This window comes from Sebastes umbrosus, chromosome 1, assembly GCF_015220745.1.
Source record: "Sebastes umbrosus isolate fSebUmb1 chromosome 1, fSebUmb1.pri, whole genome shotgun sequence".
In the NCBI taxonomy this organism is placed as follows: domain Eukaryota; kingdom Metazoa; phylum Chordata; class Actinopteri; order Perciformes; family Sebastidae; genus Sebastes; species Sebastes umbrosus.
In genome coordinates this window covers 38,557,247-38,576,334 of record NC_051269.1, presented here as the reverse complement: position 1 = coordinate 38,576,334, position 19,088 = coordinate 38,557,247, and the positions used below count along the sequence as shown (strand labels likewise).

At 41.0% G+C, this 19,088-nt stretch overlaps 2 protein-coding genes across 2 annotated transcripts; both read left to right on the top strand.

Annotated features, from left to right (window-relative positions):
- Positions 1–754: 754 nt before the first annotated feature.
- trnt1 (tRNA nucleotidyl transferase, CCA-adding, 1) lies at positions 755–7,152 on the top strand. The gene is made up of 8 exons (XM_037776379.1): positions 755–902; positions 1,089–1,218; positions 1,895–2,088; positions 2,833–2,971; positions 3,127–3,253; positions 3,366–3,559; positions 4,287–4,540; positions 5,706–7,152. Exons 2-8 carry the CDS (start codon positions 1,089–1,091, stop codon positions 5,949–5,951), a joined length of 1,284 nt encoding a protein of 427 aa, XP_037632307.1. The 5' UTR covers positions 755–902; the 3' UTR covers positions 5,952–7,152.
- Positions 7,153–7,848: 696 nt separating this feature from the next.
- On the top strand, positions 7,849–11,563 carry si:dkey-178o16.4 (oxytocin receptor). Its single transcript, XM_037776391.1, has 2 exons — positions 7,849–8,895; positions 10,738–11,563. Exons 1-2 carry the CDS (start codon positions 8,013–8,015, stop codon positions 10,944–10,946), a joined length of 1,092 nt encoding a protein of 363 aa, XP_037632319.1. The 5' UTR covers positions 7,849–8,012; the 3' UTR covers positions 10,947–11,563.
- The last annotated feature ends 7,525 nt before the right edge of the window (positions 11,564–19,088 follow it).

The window sequence follows — 19,088 nt, the reverse complement described above, 5'->3', positions numbered from 1 at the left end:
ATCTCTGCTCCTCTGCCTGCCTTCACTCACACAGCGCGCTCGTTCTCATTGTCTCGCTCCACCTCAAGTGCATGTGCGCACACTACACACTGCAGAAGACGTCGTAGCTCTGAGAATATCTAGTGAATGTACAGTGGACGTTTGTACAGACATATATGCTGCAGCTCCTCCAGACCAACAGAGGTTTCCCGTGTCATGTGAAGTGACGGGGCTCCGCAGCGAGAAACGTTATCGTCTCCGACCGGGTGCCGGTGTCTCCCTGGGAAGCTCCATTAAAATAATAAGTTATATTACATTTATATTACAATTATAAAAGGAAATACTTTGTACAAGGGCATATTAAGAACATATACAGGCATATTAAGAACATACATATTAAGAACATATACAGTTTATACAGTATAAGATATATTTTTGTTTGAGAAGGTGTCGTATGAATTATCTATTTAAAAGTCTAATGACCTGGGGGGAAAAACTGTTCCTCAGTCTGCTGGTGAGAGTCCTGGGGGTCCTGTATCTTCTACCAGTTTAAGTGATATATGTGCACCCATACTAGTCATAGGTCAAAACTATAAAAAGGCAGAAGTGGTAAAACGAAGAGCCGTTTGGGAGCCGAAAGAGCCGGCTCTTCTTGGTGAGCTGAGCCAATTAATCTGGATCACTAAAAAGAACCGGAATTCCCATCACTACCACAAATCTCGCGAGAAGTTATTGTCAGTCATTCTCTTAAGCCCCGCCCCCTGAGTCTGATGAAACCTCACGCTATTGGTCAGCTCACCCGCCCGTCAGAGAATCACTTCCTGTAGAGCTTCATGGCAGAGAGAGATCAGAGAGAGATCAGAGGGGTGTAATGAAGTGATAACAGCTTTGTCTGGTCATTACAGCTTCTATTTAAGTTGCAGGTGAGTTCTGTCTGTTGTTTGTTGGTGTGTTAATGTTGATGTCGTGTGCTGGTGATGTTTAAAACCCTGGTGTGTTAACACTGAGACAAGCATGAGTTCAATGACATGATGCTAACGTTAGCTTAGCTCCATAAACACCTCAATCAAACAGACACCTGACCACGTGTTTCTGTTGTTTGTTTACAGATGTGGAGCAGACTGTTGAGTCCTCGTGTGATTGGTAGAACAGCTGTCTGTTGGAGGAGTCTGTTCACTATGAAGCTGAAGACCAGTGAGTTCCAGTCTCTGCTCTCTGATGGGCTCAATGGAATAGCAGGTGAGATGATGCAGATCTGACCTCTGACACCTGAGACCAGACACACCTGGCAGTTGCTAACACCTACCTGACACCTGGCTGTTGTGGTACCTTGTAACTCTGCTCTTCTAGACTTGTTTTGTAATTTACAGACATGGCAGTAAATGTAGAGTTGTAAATGTATGTTAATTTGTATTATTATAATTAAACCTTTATTTAAACAGGTAAGTCTCATTGAGATTAGAAAATGTATTTTTCAAGAGAGCCCTGGCCAAGACAGCAGCAATAGTGTTTCAAACAAGATACAGACAAAAATGTAAAACACGTAAAACAACCATAGTACAGTATTTCAGATAACACACACAGATAGATTTAAAACACAAAACAAACATGCAGTATCAAAGTTGTGCCCCATATTTATTTGTTCACCTCTTACGCTGTATGTGTTGTTGCTGTAACAACACTTGCAGTACAGAAATGTTAGAGAAGAAAAGATGTGTTTGGGATTTGTTAGAATCACTGTTTCTGTCCACCAGAGAGCACTGTGATGTTTATTTTTCTATTGTGAAATGTCATACTTAAATCTCTACCCCTCCAGGTTTGACTCAATGAGTGAGATTGTTTGTGCCTCAAGACATACTTCTTCTGAAAAGTTGCCCAACTCATTAAGTTAAGTGTGGGTTTTTGTTCTTTCCAGCGTTGTTTGAGAAGCACCAGTATGAGCTGAGGATAGCCGGGGGCGCTGTGCGAGACCTGCTGTCTGGGAAGCGGCCTGAAGACGTGGACTTTGCCACCACGGCCACTCCAGAGGAGATGAAGCACATGTTTCAAAAAGCTGGCATCAGGATGATCAACAACAAGGGAGAGAAGCACGGGACCATTACAGCGAGAGTAAGAGGCTGGTCTGTCTGAGCAGGCAGGATTCAGCTGTGTACTGCTTTCACTTTCATTAATCATTGTTTGTGAAGCTGCTTTAAAGACTACTTAAACTATCTCCGAGCCGAGGCACGTTACTTTTGCAGAAGAATTGCTAGACTCAATCTCCAGAGAGAGTTATGCTAATTTAAGTTAAAGGAAGAGAAAAAAATGTATTGAAGCAAACTATTGGACAGTCTTGGGGGGACAAAGTCACGGATTAAATCGAGGGCTACAAATAAGGGCTGTCAATAGATTCAAATATTAATCGCATGATTGTCCATATTTAATCGGGATTAATTGTAAATTATTTACACATTACTGTAATGCAGCCTTTAAAACCAGGAAAACACAACACTTATGCCATATTACGATATCCAAAATCTAAGAGGGTATCTAGTTTCCCATCACAATATCAATATAATATCAATATATTGCCCAGCCCTAATGGAAATTCATGTCAACTAATTTTTCTTTTATTTTTATTAGGTTTTTTTAACCAGACAATATTGTTTCAATTTAGTTTTTTCTTAAAGGATATATTTTTTATTTATTTTCAGTTTACTAAAAATATTTTTCACTGCTTATTTTCATTTTAGTTCACTATAATAACCCTGATAGAAAGGCACATTGACTCCAGAATGAGGGACTATGTACATGTCACTGAGGGTGTGCCTCTAGTCATCTGTGTTTTGTTTATTGGTCATCTTTCTTTCACAGCTACACAATGAGAACTTTGAGGTGACCACGTTGCGAGTGGACGTCGAGACAGATGGACGTCATGCAGAGGTGGAATTCACCACCGACTGGCAGAAAGACTCTGAGCGGAGAGACCTCACCATCAATTCCATGTTTTTAGGTATTTTATTGGGGTGTTTGTGCTCCAGTGTATTAAATGACTTATCTCTGTTTGCTTGTAGGTGCATTCAGGGAGAATTGTCTTATTTTATGATGTTTATTGCACAATGTGTCAGAATTCTTTATCGTGTTTTGTTGATGTTTTTCCTCTCACAGGGCTCGATGGCACATTATACGACTATTTCAAAGGATACGAGGACCTGCAGAACCGTGAAGTTCGGTTTGTCGGCAGTGCTGAACAAAGAATCCAAGAGGACTACTTGAGAATATTGCGCTATTTCAGGTGGGCTGCCTCATTTCACTTTCAACTTCATTTGAATAGAAAGCGAAAGAGGAAAATCATTTGTTTTGGCGTAAAGCTGCTTTGCCCTCAACCGTCTCATTTCCCTCCCCAGGTTCTACGGCAGGGTGGCCCTGGAGCCTGATGCTCACGAGCCTGAGACGCTGGCTGCTATCAGGGAGAACGGCCGAGGACTTGCAGCTATATCCGGAGAACGGATTTGGGTGGAACTAAAGAAGATGGTTGTTGGCAACCATGCTGCTCATCTGCTGGAGCTGATGTACAATCTGGAACTGGCCCAGTACATAGGTGAGAGAGGAAGCAGGGATAGGCAATGAAAGGATTTAAAAGTATGTTTTTCCTGTCATCTGAGGGGGAAAGAGAGGAAGGATAACATGGGACATAATATAACAATGGTCCTTAGCCAGATTCAAGCCAGGGACATCATGGTCAGCCTCTTAAAACCCTATTTCTGAGTGCCCACAAGTGAGAGTAGGTAGAGATAAAATAAAAAGTCCCAAATCCACAATTGTAGGTGTCTTTTGGCGTTGTCACGGTAACGTGATATGTCGTAAAGTGCTTTTCCATTTTTGTTTTATACCATTTTGAATCCTTGTAGCCTCTCACACTCAAGCACTTACCAGGTGACGTCAATGAAGTCCCTGAGGGTTCACGGCTTAGAGTGTGTGTGTGTGGGGGGGGGGGAGCTGAAATTGAGATTGGGCTGTTGTTTTGCAGGATCAGTTGTGTTGAAGCTCAACAATTCTCAACAATCTGACAATTTGGAGCAGTTTCTAAATAAGGAAACTCCTGAGATGGAGTGGATTCAAAGCCTCTTGACTACTGTGGTACTGGGAACTCTGGTATTAGTAAGCAGAGGGCAGAGATGATTCATTTATTGATCTCTTCTCAGGCTATTTAGTAACCGCAGAATACTTTAGCCATGTAATTAACAATAGAATGTAGTATTTTGTGTTCTTTGTGTTGCTTAGTTTCAGTTCTGCTCCTCATCCCTCCTGTCTCTGCTACTCCTCAGGTTTACCTCCAGATGGCAATGTTGAGGAGATGAAGCGAGTGTGCCGGAACGCCAAAGACCACTCTCCCAAACCCATGACCATCCTGGCTGCTCTCTTCCGCCGCCCAGAGGAGGTGGAGAAGATGGACATCCGGCTGAAGGTATCCAGGGAGGAGAAGACTCTGGCTCTGTTCCTGGTCAAACAAAGACGGGAGCTCCGCAAGAGCGGAGACGAGCCGGACAGCCTCAAACCCTTCACTGACTTTATCATTGACGTAAGTTTCAGCCTCCTGCAGTTATTAGATGGCAATTGTTCATGTGTTTTATAATAAAAAGGGGCAGGAGAGATGTTTAGTTTGGACACCAGAACTATCCGGCCATTGATTTCAGCCATCAGTATTCATAGTGTTTATACTGTATATCATCACGCAGTGAGAAATCCACCCTGAATCACTTAAACATTGTTTAAAACGACCTGCCTGCTAGATGAACTTCAGTCATAAAGTCATGCTTTGAACTAGAGCTGAAACAATCAGTGGATTTATTGAATAGGCGATCATAGGGCTGTCAACAATATTCTAAATTTGAATATATATTCAAATAGTAAAAAAAAACAAATATTCAAATATGAAAATTAATATTCGATTGTGGGGGAATAAAAGCCGTGGCTGTCTGCCTCGCATACACTGAATGCACTCACGTTCATTAATTGGAAAATGAAATGTAACGTTAGGTCAAGCTGAGCTCTGCCGTAGAGAGAGTGACACCGTGTCCCAACAGCAAACGTTATGGTACGTCGCGTAAACAAACCAAGTACCTTTCAGCTGTGCTCGATATCAGATTGGAGACAAATTCACTTAAAAGACAGGTGAGTAGTACTTGGTATCTTCCGACGTTTGTACTTTTTAAACAGAAAACACACATTTAATATTGTGATATTGTGTGCGATGTGAATATTTGCTTCTTTTGTATGTTTGTGTTTTGGACTGCTGGTCAGACGTCACCTTGGAAATTAAAATGTGATCAGCATTTCCCCAAAGGACACACAATTAATTGATTAATCAAGTCAATTAATCTGCATCTTAACCAACAATAAAAATAATTGTAGTTACAGCCCTACTGTGAATCACACCCTTTAGCTCACTCCCTTGATTTTGCTTCAGTTCGAGTTTCAGTAAAACTCTGTTGAGTTAGACGAGGCAGGATGAGAGAGTACACCCAAAAGGAAGTGACACTACAGAATACCAAGATTCTGATCAAACCACACCCACACAGTCCTGATGAAGCAGATCAGTGTTTAAATGTTAAAATCTAAGTAAATAACACCGAACTTTACCCTTTTTATTGTTGCTTATTTAGTCATGGTTATTTAATGTTATAGAAAATGCTTTAAAATCTGAAACCAAACCTTTAATTCACACACATACTGTGTCTTTTCAGAGTCGGGAGCTGGATACTCAGAGTAAACTGTGTGAGCTGCTGAAGTATCAAGGTGAGGAGAAGCTGCTGGCGGAGCTCGGCAGGTGGTCCATCCCTCACTTCCCCGTCAGCGGTCACGATCTGAGGAGGATGGGGGTCACGTCAGGCAAAGAGATAGGAGCCACTTTACAGCAGCTCCGCGACATCTGGAAGAAAAGTCGTTATCAGATGGACAAAGATGAACTCCTCAATTACGTGAAGTCTTAAATGAGGAGAAAAGTGGATCGGTATCGATTGAGCAGACTGCTGCTTATTGTTAAATAAGCACACTACAGGAACTGAGTCATGCAGAGCCACTGATGAATGTAATTTCATTCTACATTAGCCCAGAGGCTGCTTTTGTTCTCCTGCATCGCCATGTAAGGACATCACACATAATAAACTCTCATCATCACAGCTGCCACCATATGAGAACACAAAGTACTAGACAATGACTGCTGATTTCCCTACAGGTGTTATTACAGAGCTCACATTTCTTCAATAACCAGCTGTTATACTGATGCTCAGTTACTTTTAGGGCTGTCAACAAATAATCTAAATTCAAATATATATATTAGAATAGTAAAAAAGAAACAGATATTTGAATATGAAAATTGATAATGTGAACACAGCACACTGAATGCAGCGCATGGCGGGAGTCACTTTCATTGATAGAAAATGAAATTTAACGTAAGGTCAAACTGAACGAGGAATAATTCAACAACAACTGTAAAGAGGGCAGAGAATTCGGCCGCAGAGACAGAGCGACACTGTCCTGACGGCAAGCGTTAACGTCATACAAACAAACCACGTACCTCTCGGCTGTGTGCTCAAGATCAGACTGGTGCAGTAACCACTTAAAAGACGGGTTAGTAGTGCTTGCTATCTTCTGACAAACGTGTTAAATATTGTGATATTTACTGGAAATTAATACAATACAGTCAACAGCGGGTGGGAAACTTCCAGCGATCTCCAGCCAGCTGTCACATTATTTAGGTTTTTGTAGTGAAATGAGGAGGTATCGTATAGATAACTCTTCATTTCAATTTCACGAATCAGTCGTCCACTGGGGGCTTTCATAGCGAGCGACATGAATAAATAGAAACGGAGCTTCTGACAAAAGTTCAGTTCAAAATGGCGTGCTGCGCAGTGCTGTGGCGCTCGCGGTGTCACGGACATAATGCGGAAAAACAGATATTCGAATAGTTCAAACCAATGCAGGTTTTTTTTTTTTTAGAAGGAGTATTCTAACCTTATTTGGGGCGATTTTGACAGCCCTAAAGTCACTATAGAACAATTTATTTCCATTGTTAAAACCACATTGAAAAGCAGATTGTTTTGTTTTTTCTCCTCAGTTTGACTGCAGTTGTGTTTTCTGTTTTCTCTAAAGAAAATATTCTATAAAAAGGTTGTACTTTTTATTTCAAAATTGGTGAGTGTTTTTTGTTACGTGCATGCACTGCAGAATACAAAGATTTTATATCTACTCCACTTCTATGTGTATGGTGCTGTGAGAAACATGTGAGGAGGTTGCTCCTCCCTCCTGCAGAGATGAGGAGATATAAAGCTCTGCTCTCCTTTACTAACAACACACTTTTCCTTTCTGTCTGGAGACTCTCAACACGTGTTGCTTTACTGGACATTCACACAGTAAACTCCAACAACATTTTTTTTTTCTAGGAATTACCTTTTGTAATTGTTTAAAGTCTAATTCCAGGCATTTTTTATTTGTATTTATTTTTTTTAAATGCCTCCAATTGAGCTGGATTCACCTGGGCTGGTTGTATAAGGGTGTTCAGCTGCTGTATTTTGGTGTGAAAGCATGTCTTGGTTCATTGTAAACATCAGTAACATCACTTCAGGGAGTTCACCATCTCCTCAGTTTAACTGCAGCTGTGTTTGATTTCTTTGCAGTTTTCTGTAAAGAAAATATTCTATAAAAAGGTCCTACTTTAAGTGCATGCACTGCAGAATACAAAGCTTATGTGTTTGGTGCTGTGAGAAACATGTGAGGAGGTTGCTCCTCCCTCCTGCAGAGATGAGGATATAAAGCTCTGCGCTCCTTTACTTACTCCTTTCTGTCTGGAGACTCTCAACAACTTGTTGCTCACTGGACACTCACCCAGTAAACTTTTTTTCTAGGAATTAGTAATTTTGTAATTTTTTTCTTTGGTAATTGTTAAAAGTCTAATTCCAGGCTTGCTGTTTACATTTTTACATATTTTTCTTAAATGCCTCCACTTCACTTGGATTCACCTGGAGTGGTTGTATAACGGTGTTCAGCTCAGCATGTCTTGGTTCATTGTAAACATCAGTAACATCACTTTAGGGAGTTCACCATCTGGTGATGAGCCTCGAGACGAGCGCCTGGCTCAAGTGGAAATAGCTCTCCTCTCCATCATCTTCATCACTGCAGGGATCCTGAACTTCGGTCTCCTGTTGGTGCTGTGGAAGAGGAGGAAGCAGCTCTCCAGGATGCGCGTCTTCGTCTTCCACCTGTGCGTCGCAGACCTGGTGGTCACATTCTTCCAAGTTTGCCCTCAACTCATGTGGGACATCACGGACAGATTCGTGGGGCCAGATATCTTATGTCGCTTGGTGAAGTACTTACAAGTTGTCGGGATGTTTGCCTCCACTTACATGATCGTGGTGATGACTCTGGACCGATATCAAGCCATCTGTAACCCCATGGTGACCTTCCAGAGGCGCAGGGCGCGTTGGAACGGTCCGGTGTGCGCAGCCTGGTGCGTCTCTCTCATCTTCAGCCTCCCGCAGATCTTCATCTTCTCCCGGGTCGAGGTGGCTCCAGGTGTGTACGACTGCTGGGCTCAGTTCATCAAGCCGTGGGGACCCAGAGCTTACGTGACCTGGACCACCTTGGTGATCTTCATCCTGCCAACTCTCATGGTGATCGTGTGCCAGGTGCGCATCTGCAGAACTGTGCGCATTAACTTCTTCCACATGAAGACGCAGCAGCAGCAGCATGTTGCAGAGCAGCAGGCCAGTAAACAGCTGTCCTCCTCCAGAGCCAGCAGCGTGGCAGGAGTGTCCAAGGCTCGGGTGAAGACGGTGAAGATGACGGTGGTCATCGTGCTCGCTTACATCATCTGCTGGACGCCTTTCTTCACCGTGCAGCTCTGGTCCGTCTGGGATGTGGAGGCACCAACTCACAGTAAGATTTTTTTAATTTTTTTTTTTTTTTAACCCTTTATTTAACCAGGTAGTACTCATTGAGATTAAGAATCTCTTTTGCAAGAGAGACCTGGCCAAGACAGCAGCATTTAAACATTCATTAAAGTTTTAGACGCCACAACATAAAACAAATGCAAATGTTTGAAGCCAATGTTAAAGGGACTGTTTGTAACTTTTTAAGCATATAAATGTAGCGGTTCGGGACATATGCGCGCTCGCATATGCATATGCATATATGCGTGCTCGCATATGCATATGCATATATGCGCGCTCGCATATGCATATGCATATATGCGTGCTCGCATATGCATATGCATATATGCGCGCTCGCATATGCATATGCATGTATGCGCGCTCGCATATGCATATGCATATATGCGTGCTCGCATATGCATATGCATATATGCGCGCTCGCATATGCATATGCATATATGCGCGTGTGGCTGGAGTCTCTGCTCCTCTGCCTGCTTGCCTTCACTCACACACCGCGCGCGTTCTCACTGTCTAGCTCCACCTCACGTTCATGCGCGCTCACTCCACACTGCAGAAGAGTTAGTTTAGCTCTGAGAATATCTAGTGAATGTACAGTGGACGTTTGTGCAGAAATAAATGCTGCAGCTCCTCCAGACCAACAGAGGTTTTCAGTGTCTTCTGAAGTGACGGGACTCCGCAGAGAGAAACGCCACCAGCGGGGCTGAAGCAGGAAGAGAAACGTTACTGTCTCCGACCGGGTGCCGGTGTCTCCCTGCAGGCGTGCTCGGAGACTATAACGTTTCTCTTCCTGCTTCAGCCAGCAGGAAAAGCCAACACTAGGATCAAATCTAAATCATGTTCATGGAGAGACCTCCGTCTGGTCAGCTAACATTACTGCCAAGCAGCTGAAATATAGTGATATTGTGGTTTTAGCTGACGTGTGTCGCCTCACTGTTTTGAGCGATGCTCGTTCAGGTATATCTAGAGCGAGCACAAGCACGAACCCGACGCTGACTTTCGTTGACTTAACGGCCACAGGTGTCGCTGTTAACAAGCATTTCTGAAAGTTACAAATAGTCCCTTTAACACATGCAATACATAACAAATAACCACTGTGCAAATAAGTAAATACAAAATGCTGAGAAATTAATTATAATACCGATATCTTTGGTAATTTTATGACAATACTGCGAAATATTAATAATTAATTGAATTGATTTTGGTATCCAGGTTCCCTGTGAGTGAGTTTAGGTAACATTCATCTTAAGAAATATTAATATCATAATAATAATACATCAGATTTATATAGCGCTTTTCAAAGTCCTTAAAGACGCTTTACACACTGTAGAATTAAATACAGCAGTAAACTCTTGACCAAAAAAAAAAAAAAAGAATATACATAATAATAAACAGGGATAAAAAGGATAAAAACAATACATTAGGTCAGTCCCAGAAAGGTTGTTGTTCCTTATTGCTAGAAAAGAAAATCTGGGTAAATTGGGTTTAATTGACGCTCCAACATTAAAACAATATCAAGAAATTGGTCCTCCGGAGTAAACCAGATCAAAATATAAGAATAAAAGGCACAGTTGATAAAAAAAAAACTAAAAAAAACAAGGACGCTTTACAAAGAGGGCACTCAAAATCATACTAATAATAAAACGGAGGGAAAAACTGCTAAGTAATTTAAAGAGTGATGTGTAGAAAGTGTTAATGAGGTCCTCGGTCTTGATGAACAGGTGGTGCTCGAGGTGTTTTTCTGAAAGTGTCCAAGGATGAAGCAATTCCGATTTCAGGAGAGAGAAAGAGTTGAATGTTTTTTCTCATATATTCTGCTCTGTGTTTCCAGCTGCAACCTTCACCATTTTGATGCTGCTGGCCAGTCTGAACAGCTGTGCGAACCCCTGCATCTACCTGCTGTTCAGTGGGAAGCTGCCCAAGACGCTCGTGGCCCTGATGTGTGCAGGTCAGTCCGATCTGAAGGAGTCAATCCAGGAGGAGGCCACCATGGTCAGCTCCTTTTACATCAGCCTCAAGAGCCTGTCGGACTGCAGATGAAAGTGCTGACGCTTTGGACTCTTATCTCTCCTCAAACCAGCCTGTTGAGCACAGAATGAAAATATGGATCTCTCACGAGAAAGACTTGACATCCACTAATAAGTGTGAGGACAAAGATCACAGCAGAACTACAAATCCCTGTAGTAACACTACATTACAGTGAGAACAATCTATGAAATGCTTTCACGTACAAACACCAGGGAGTCTTTACAGGGATATTACAGTGAAACATTGATGCTATAAGGTCACGATTACATAACACATACTTTTCAAATGTCAAAGGATTGTTAAAGGTCTTTTTTAACCATGTTAGTGGTGTAGTTCTAGAAATGACGGTCTGTCGATCGGTTGGTCCACCACTTTGGTTAAGACTGAAATATCTCAACAACTATTGGATGGAATGCCACGACATGTTGTACAGACATTCATGTTCCCAAGAGGATGAATCCTGACGACAGTGATGATCCCCTGACTTTTCCTCTAGCGCTACCAGCAGGTCAAAGATTTCACTTATCCAATGAAATATCTCAACATCTACTTGACGTGTTGGCACGAAATGTACAGACATTCATGGTTCCCTGAGGAAGAATCCTGCTGACTTTATTGATCCACAGACCTTTACTTTAGCACCACCATGAGGTGGTTTTGAGTGAAATGTCTTGACAACTATTCGATGGATTGCCATGAAATTTGTCTAAGACTAATTATGGTCTCCAGAGGATGATTTGTTTGTAATAACTTTGGTGATCCCTTAAAGGTCCAATGTGTGTAGGATCTGGTGGTATCTAGTGATGAGGTGAGGAGATTGCAACCAACTGAAGCCTCTCCCGTGTGCCAAGCGTGTTGGAGAGCTACAGGGGCTGATGCGAAAACACACATATCGCTCTCTAGAGCCAGATGATGTAAGAGCAGTGGGAAGTGAGTGGTGAAGCAAGAGAGAGAGAGAGCGGCGGCGGCGATGACGTGAGCGAGTAACGTTATCGACTGCGGCCCAAGCAGGAAAAGTTAACAGAGTTTGGTTTGTCCGTTCTGGGTTAGTGAAGAAACATGGCGGTGCAACATGGCGGACTCCGTGAAAACAGGACCCGCTCCCTATGTAGATATAAACGGCTCATTCTAAGCTAACGAAAACACAACGATTCTTATCATCAGATGATTATACACTAAAGAAAACATACTTTTTAATAATCCATTTCTACCAATAGATCCCCCGAAATGTTACACACCGAACATCAAATTTTGAATTTGTCCAATTCTATAGTTTATGACCAAATACCTGCAAAACTAATGACATTCCCATCAGCCTCAGCTGTTATTTGTGTTTAATGCTAATTAGCAAATGTTAGCATGTTAACATAATAAACTAAGATAGTGAACATGGTGAGCATTATACCTGATAAACATCAGCATGTAAGCATTGTCATTATGAACATGCTGACATTAGCACTTAGCACAAAGCACCAGTGTACAGCCTCATAGTATACCTACGAAAAGTAATGCACTGGAATTCATATGTATGATATCCCATGACATAATTTTGTATGTAATCCAAGTAATCGTGAACCAGCGTAGGGAAGAGAACCAGTTGGAAGGGTGGGTCAAAAAAACACCAGGCATTTGCCCAGGAGACCGGTGTTTGTATCCCGCGTGAGTCACATGCTTAAGTTACGCCACTTCCAATCTTTTCCTAAACCTAACTAAGTGGTTTTGTTACCTAAACCTAACCAAGTTGTTTCCTGTGAAGACGTAAGTTTATTTTGAAAAGACTGTATGCATGTAATGAGCAGAAATTGACACGTGCGTCAGGTGTTGCTGCACATTCTAGGAAAATACATGAAAAATTATGAAGAACTTTTCGTGAGATATCATACAAACCGTTGTATGAGGATACGTTGCATTAGAGTGCGTTGCTTTAGGCTCTTAATTTCTTAGTCAACTAATTTTATTCGGGAGCCACAGCACAATATGAATCAGGTTATTTTGTCAGAAAGACAAATATTATCAAGAATCATGAAATGGATAAACCCTATTTACATTAAAGTTGTTATATTTCATTGCATGTAATATTTTTTGTCAAAGTGGTTTATGTAACAGTTGATCTTGTGTAATAGTTTCAGAAATGTATCTACGTTCTGTGTGATTTTTAAAGTGTTTCACTCAAAACTAAATGTGGTTTATGCTGTAAATATGTTAACAGTTCATGTGTATCGTACGTCCTTTGAATGTGATTCTTCAGTCTACTTTACATCTGTATATATGGTCATATGTAGGATATGTAAGGGATAATGTACGGCGAGCCGGGCATTGTTGTGAAATAAACCCCAACGGGCATCTTGCATCGCCCTGAAGTGGTTTATTTCACAACAATGACCGGCTCGCTGTACATTATCCAGCTTATTACACGGCTACTTACTTAAGAAATCAATCAATCATTTGACACAAAAAAGGTCCGAGATCAGAACTGCTCCCATAGCAACGGTCTGTTATACATAGCAACGGTCTGTTATAACGAAATAACAGACCAGCAGAACACAGTGATTGTCCAATCAGAAAGAAGTATTCAACAAAGCCGTGTAATAATGACAAATATCTGTTAGTTGTTGGTTGAAATAGTCAGTTATCACACAACAGATGGGTCTGTGTTTGTTAAGTGTCTTTTAAATATGCAGCGCGATGCTCAGTGATCAATGTTACGACATGTTTACATTTTTCAAAGACTTCTTTCTCTCAACCCCTGAACCTGAAGGAGTGATGATCTCTGAGGTGTTAAACAATAAACTGACTTTTCACACGTCTGTTTTCTTTTGTTCCCAACAGCACCAGGTGACAGACAGACAGACCGGCAGACAGGCAGACTAGCAGAGAGACATTGTTCAAGGATAATTGCCGTGTTTAGTGCCAATGATTAACAGATGTGCCATTAGCTGAAGCGAGTCATTATAACTCAGGTTAGGTGAGAAACGAGCAAAACCTGGCATATTTCTTTATGGCTTTATTGGCACATTTTCAACATTTTTTCCTGCCCTGTTCAGTCATTGTCTTCAATTTGTCTTAGTATAGGTACCCAGTAAGTGTTTTATTGATACTTCATACATAATAGTTATTAATTAATAGATAAATTACACTATAATTTGTAATCTTTAATATAAAGTGTCACCAAAAAAAAAGACATTCAGGGGTTAATACTGTAGCCACATATTGTAATTTAAATTAATTTCAAACAATGATTATGGAAATGTAATTACTGTGCTCTCATATTAAATGAACAAAAGTACATTTTATGTAAATGTAAATGTTGCAGTGCTTTCATCGATGGGTCGTAGACGCTAAATCACCATTATGTTGCCTCATTTGGCTGCTGGATGGAGGGTAACTTAATGGACATTTATTTGAATGAAAATCTTCAAGATTGCCACTTAAAGTGTAGCGTTAAAATAAATGCTCTACTCACCCTGAGTCGATTTTTTTTTATCCGTACAATAATGAAATGAATTTGTACAAATGACGTAGGATAAAGCTTTTCTTTTCTTTTTTCTCTTTGTTTTGTGTTTATCATGATGCATCAGTTTGTTTTAGTATGCGTTTGGTGTTTTGTTAATTAAAAAAAAAATACATTTCAGCACAAGATGGTTATATCAGTCATAACATCCCACACTAACCAATTTTCCTCCATGGGGACTTTTAATGCCTCAATGACGAGCACAAAATGACGCAGAGACTTGATATAACGTCGTCTTCTGTCACCAGAATGTATTCTTCTTTAAAGAGAGTCCACTTTATGGATTTAATTTTTTTTTTTTTTTTTTGCCATTCCTGATTGCTTTTTCGTTTTCTTTGGTCTTCCTTAACAACAGAGATGTCAAACTTAAAGATGGTTGCAACGTATTGATTGGATAAATGTGCAATAAGTGAGACGTTTATCTTCTCTAATGATGACCATAGTAATGTAGGCGGCTGAAAAGGTGTATATAGATACTGGTAGGAAACAGCTTGTGTTCACATTTAAAGCCTGTCAGCTGTGACATACAACCATGTATTGTATGTATGTGTTGTATAGTTGAAACTGTGAAATAATGAGAACACTGGCTTCAAAAGTAATTTACGGGCTTGTACTCAGTGGGTAGGTCCGGGGTCTGAAAAGTGAAGCCAATGCTGAAGTGCTTTAAACTTGCATTCTTTCTAACAGCCAGCAGGAGGCGACTCCTCTGGTTGCAAAAAGAAGTCTGATTGTATAGAAGTCTATGAGAAAATGATCCTACTTCTCACTTGATTTATTACCTCAGTAAACATTGTAAACATGAGTTTATGGTCTCAATCGCTAGTTTCAAGTCTTCTTCAATACAGCATGATGTTCATTTAGTAAATGATGGTCCCATTTAGAGTCAAATAGACCATAAAGCAGGGGATGCTTTAAGGTGTGGCTACCTTGTGACTGACAGGTCGCTACCACGGCATTGTCCGGTCTGGGAGTTGTCCGTGTTTTCGTCTTACAACGTTAACCCTTTCACAGTGTGTTTTCAGTTCATGAAAGTTAATTGTAAAAGTGTCGAGGCTTTAAAAACAGCAGTCCACAAACCAATAGGTGACGTCACGGTGACTACGTCCACTTCTTATATACAGTCTGTGCTTGTACTCTTACTTTGGAAGAGCTTAATCCCTCCTAAGATGCTGCCATACGACACAGGGTAAATAACATATAGTGTGCACCTTGTACATTTGAAAAAAGTAGTTAATAAAAAAGTTAATAGTGTGACGACCCCTCTCCTCCATCAGGTGTTCTTGACTGGTTCTTCTTTGTTTAGCAGGGTGAACGGTCGTCAGGCTAATGAGACACACCTGAGCTCGGTGCTGTGGTGGGGATATAAAAAGCTCCCTACCTTCCCACAGCACAGCTGTTCTGGTTTTGTTTGCTGCAGACATTTTCACACACCCACACACATGCCTAGTTTCAAGTCTTCTTCAATACAGCATGATGTTTATTTAGTAAATTATGGTGCCATTTAGAGTCAAATAGACCATAAGGCAGGGGATGCTTTAGGGCGTGGTTACCTTGTGATTGACAGGTCGCTACCATGGCGTTGTCCTGTCTGGGAGTTGTCGGTGTTTTCGTCTTATAACTTTAACCCTTTTACAGTGTGTTTTCAGTTCATGAAAGATAATTGTAACATTTTGGTCGCCTAGAAATGTCTCATTCAACGTTTGGTTGTCCTTAGCTTCACCCTCTCGTGTCACTTCTGGTAAAAGAAGTGACACACCAAGATAGCGACGGCCAAAATGTTGAACTTGAGGCTTCAAAACGTCAGTCCACAAACCAATGAGTGACGTCACGATGACTACGTCCACCACTTAGCTTTATACAGTCTATGCTAAAGCTTGCACTCTTATTTTGGAAGAGCCTTGTTCTTCCTAAGATACTTCCACACCACACAGGGTAAGTAACATATAGCGTGCACCTTAAACATTTGAAAAAGTAGTTAATAGTCTCATGTTTAAGAAAAACTATATATTCTGAGACAACCCCACATCTGCATATTTAATATCAGTAACAGTAAGCTTAATGTTAAGCAGACTGAGCATGTCCAGTGGGGACCAAATTCTGTGTTTACACTGTTTTGCAAAGACCAGCTGAGAGGAACAATCTTCACTGGACAGTTAATTAATATTACAGGATGCAATATATGACTTATTGATTTGTTTTTAATAGTTTTTGGATGACAATGGAGTACTATGGCACAGATGATGCATAAGCAATACAAGTCTGTGGCTACACAGACACAACTAGTTGGTCGGATGAATTCATTGTTTTTATTTTAATGGAATTCATTAATAAGAATAAAAATTATAACGTGGGATCAACATGTTAAACTGAATATAATCGGAACCGCTCAAATCAAATGACAGGTCAAACACTACGCTGTAAAAGGTTTGTTTTCACCAGTAATTCCTGACAATACAGGCCTATATTTTAAATTATGATAAGTAAAAAATGTAATTTGCACTCTTCAGTCATGTAAGTTGAAGTACCTCCTCCTACTTCAGTTGTCAAAAAGGGATTTATCGAGGCTTTACGATGACATGTGTTCAAACTCTAACTCAGGGTCCTGAATGTGTCCCTGCTATAAGATGCCACTTATACTGATTGTATATTTGCTTTTTCAATTCAACAACCCACTACTTTTTCATTCCTTGTATACATCAGGAAAAAGTGCATTATGTAAATGACTCGTGCTGCTGTCAAGGTTACAGACGTTTGCTGATTTTTGAATTCACCTGTTGATTTAAAGCACTTTGAAAATGATATAAGCATGAAGTAAATTAGCTCATTTATGCATGCAAGTGCTGCCAATTACTCAAATTATTATCATATAGCCTGACATGCTTGATATTCTCTTTCCATTTCTCTTGATTGAGAAGATCCCCTAGTGGCTCTTCACATTTAATGGAAAAAAAAACCCTCTGACATATAAGATATGAACCAGAAAGTTAGCTTTTCATAACACCATAGTCATCTGCATCTGGTTTTGTTCAGAACCTTAATTTACATAAGTGCCTCCACATGTTTATATATATATTATTTATTTTGTTCATATGTGCAAATGTCACGTCTTGAAGTCATATATAACCTCCATATCCTCTGTGCGTGGGATCTGCATCTTAGCAGAAATAAGCTCGTAATATGACGTGGCTGCCATTCATGCTGAACTTCATACCAAAGTCAATAATCAGAAGAAACACATGTATAGCACATGTTGATCAGTGTCTGGGAATATAAGTTATGCAGAGGAAGCATTCATTAGCATGCCATAAATCAATCAATCCAACAGACAGAAGATATTGAAATGTTATAAAACATGGCATGATCAGATATTCCTGTAATAATGCCTATTTCACATATTGGATGATTGGATTATGTATACTAAACACATATTTAACAAGAGAGGGAAAAAATACACCTAAGCTGCTGTGGTCGGTCCAGATGTTTCGCTGAGGAACATCGTGCAGTTTCTCATGAAACTTTTAAAGAGGGTACAAAGATGAATAAAGCACTGTATAATTCATGCCCCCCCGACCTCAGCTTAATTAAAATGAAACGGGGCTGTGAGCTCATGATGGCTGCTAGTCCCAGGAATAGGTCTGAGTCCTCATTATCTGCCGAGCCTGAGGGATGTGTCCATTTATCAGAGCTGCTAGGCCCAGATGTAATGGCTCTGATATTTCTACTCGTGGGTTTCAGGGAAAGTAAGGTCAGGAAGTTACAGCGTGGGCGCTGGCTGTATTTCACAGAGTGGAATCATGTTTTCTTGCAAGGTAACTGACCATTTGCTAAGCTCCACCTCCCTTAGTTACTGTTACTATATACACCGATCAGCCATAACATTATGACCACTGACAGGTGAAGTGAATAACATTGATTATCTCGTTACAATGACACCTGGCAGTGGGGGGGATATATTAGGCAGCAAGTGAACATTTTGTCCTTGAAGTTGACGAGTTGGAAGCAGAAATAAAGGGCCAGCGTAAGGATGTAAGCAACTTTGACAAGGGCCAGATTGTGATGGCTAGACGACTGGGTCAGAGCATCTCCAGAACTGCAGCTCTTGTGGGATGTTCCCGGTCTGCAGTGGTCAGGACCTACCAAAAGTTGTACAAGGAAGGAAAACCGGTGAACCGGTGACAGGATCATGGGCGGCCAAGGCTCATTGATGCACGTGGGGAGTGAAGGCTGGCCCGTGTTGTCCAATCCAATAGAAGAGCTACTGTAGCTCACACTGCTGAAAAAGTTAATGCTGGTTCCGATAGAAAGGAGTCAGAACACACAGTGCATCGCAGTTTGTTGCGTATGGGGCTGCGTAACCACAGACCGGTCAGGGTGCCCCATGCTGACCCGTGTCCACCGCCAAATGCGTCTACAATGGGCACATCGTAAGCATCAGAACTGGACCACGGAGCAATGGAAGAAGGTTTCCCGGTCTGATTAATCAATTTTTTCTTTTACATCATGCGGATGGCAACGAGTTCGAGGTGTTGTCTTGACCTCCAAATTCTTCAGATCTCAATCCATTGGAGCATCTGTGGGATGTGCTGGACAAACAAGTCTGATCCGTGGAGGCCCCAACTCGCGACCTACAGGACTTAAAGGAT

Bases quoted from the DNA above. Each gene is read 5' to 3' on its own strand.
- trnt1 (XM_037776379.1), top strand. From the start codon at position 1,089: ATGTGGAGCAGACTGTTGAGTCCTCGTGTGATTGGTAGAACAGCTGTC. The intron at 2,972-3,126 runs GTATTTTATTGG...TTCCTCTCACAG, and splicing joins CATCAATTCCATGTTTTTAG to GGCTCGATGGCACATTATAC. The intron at 3,560-4,286 runs GTGAGAGAGGAA...GCTACTCCTCAG, and splicing joins GGAACTGGCCCAGTACATAG to GTTTACCTCCAGATGGCAAT.
- si:dkey-178o16.4 (XM_037776391.1), top strand. From the start codon at position 8,013: ATGTCTTGGTTCATTGTAAACATCAGTAACATCACTTTAGGGAGTTCA. The intron at 8,896-10,737 runs GTAAGATTTTTT...CTGTGTTTCCAG, and splicing joins TGTGGAGGCACCAACTCACA to CTGCAACCTTCACCATTTTG.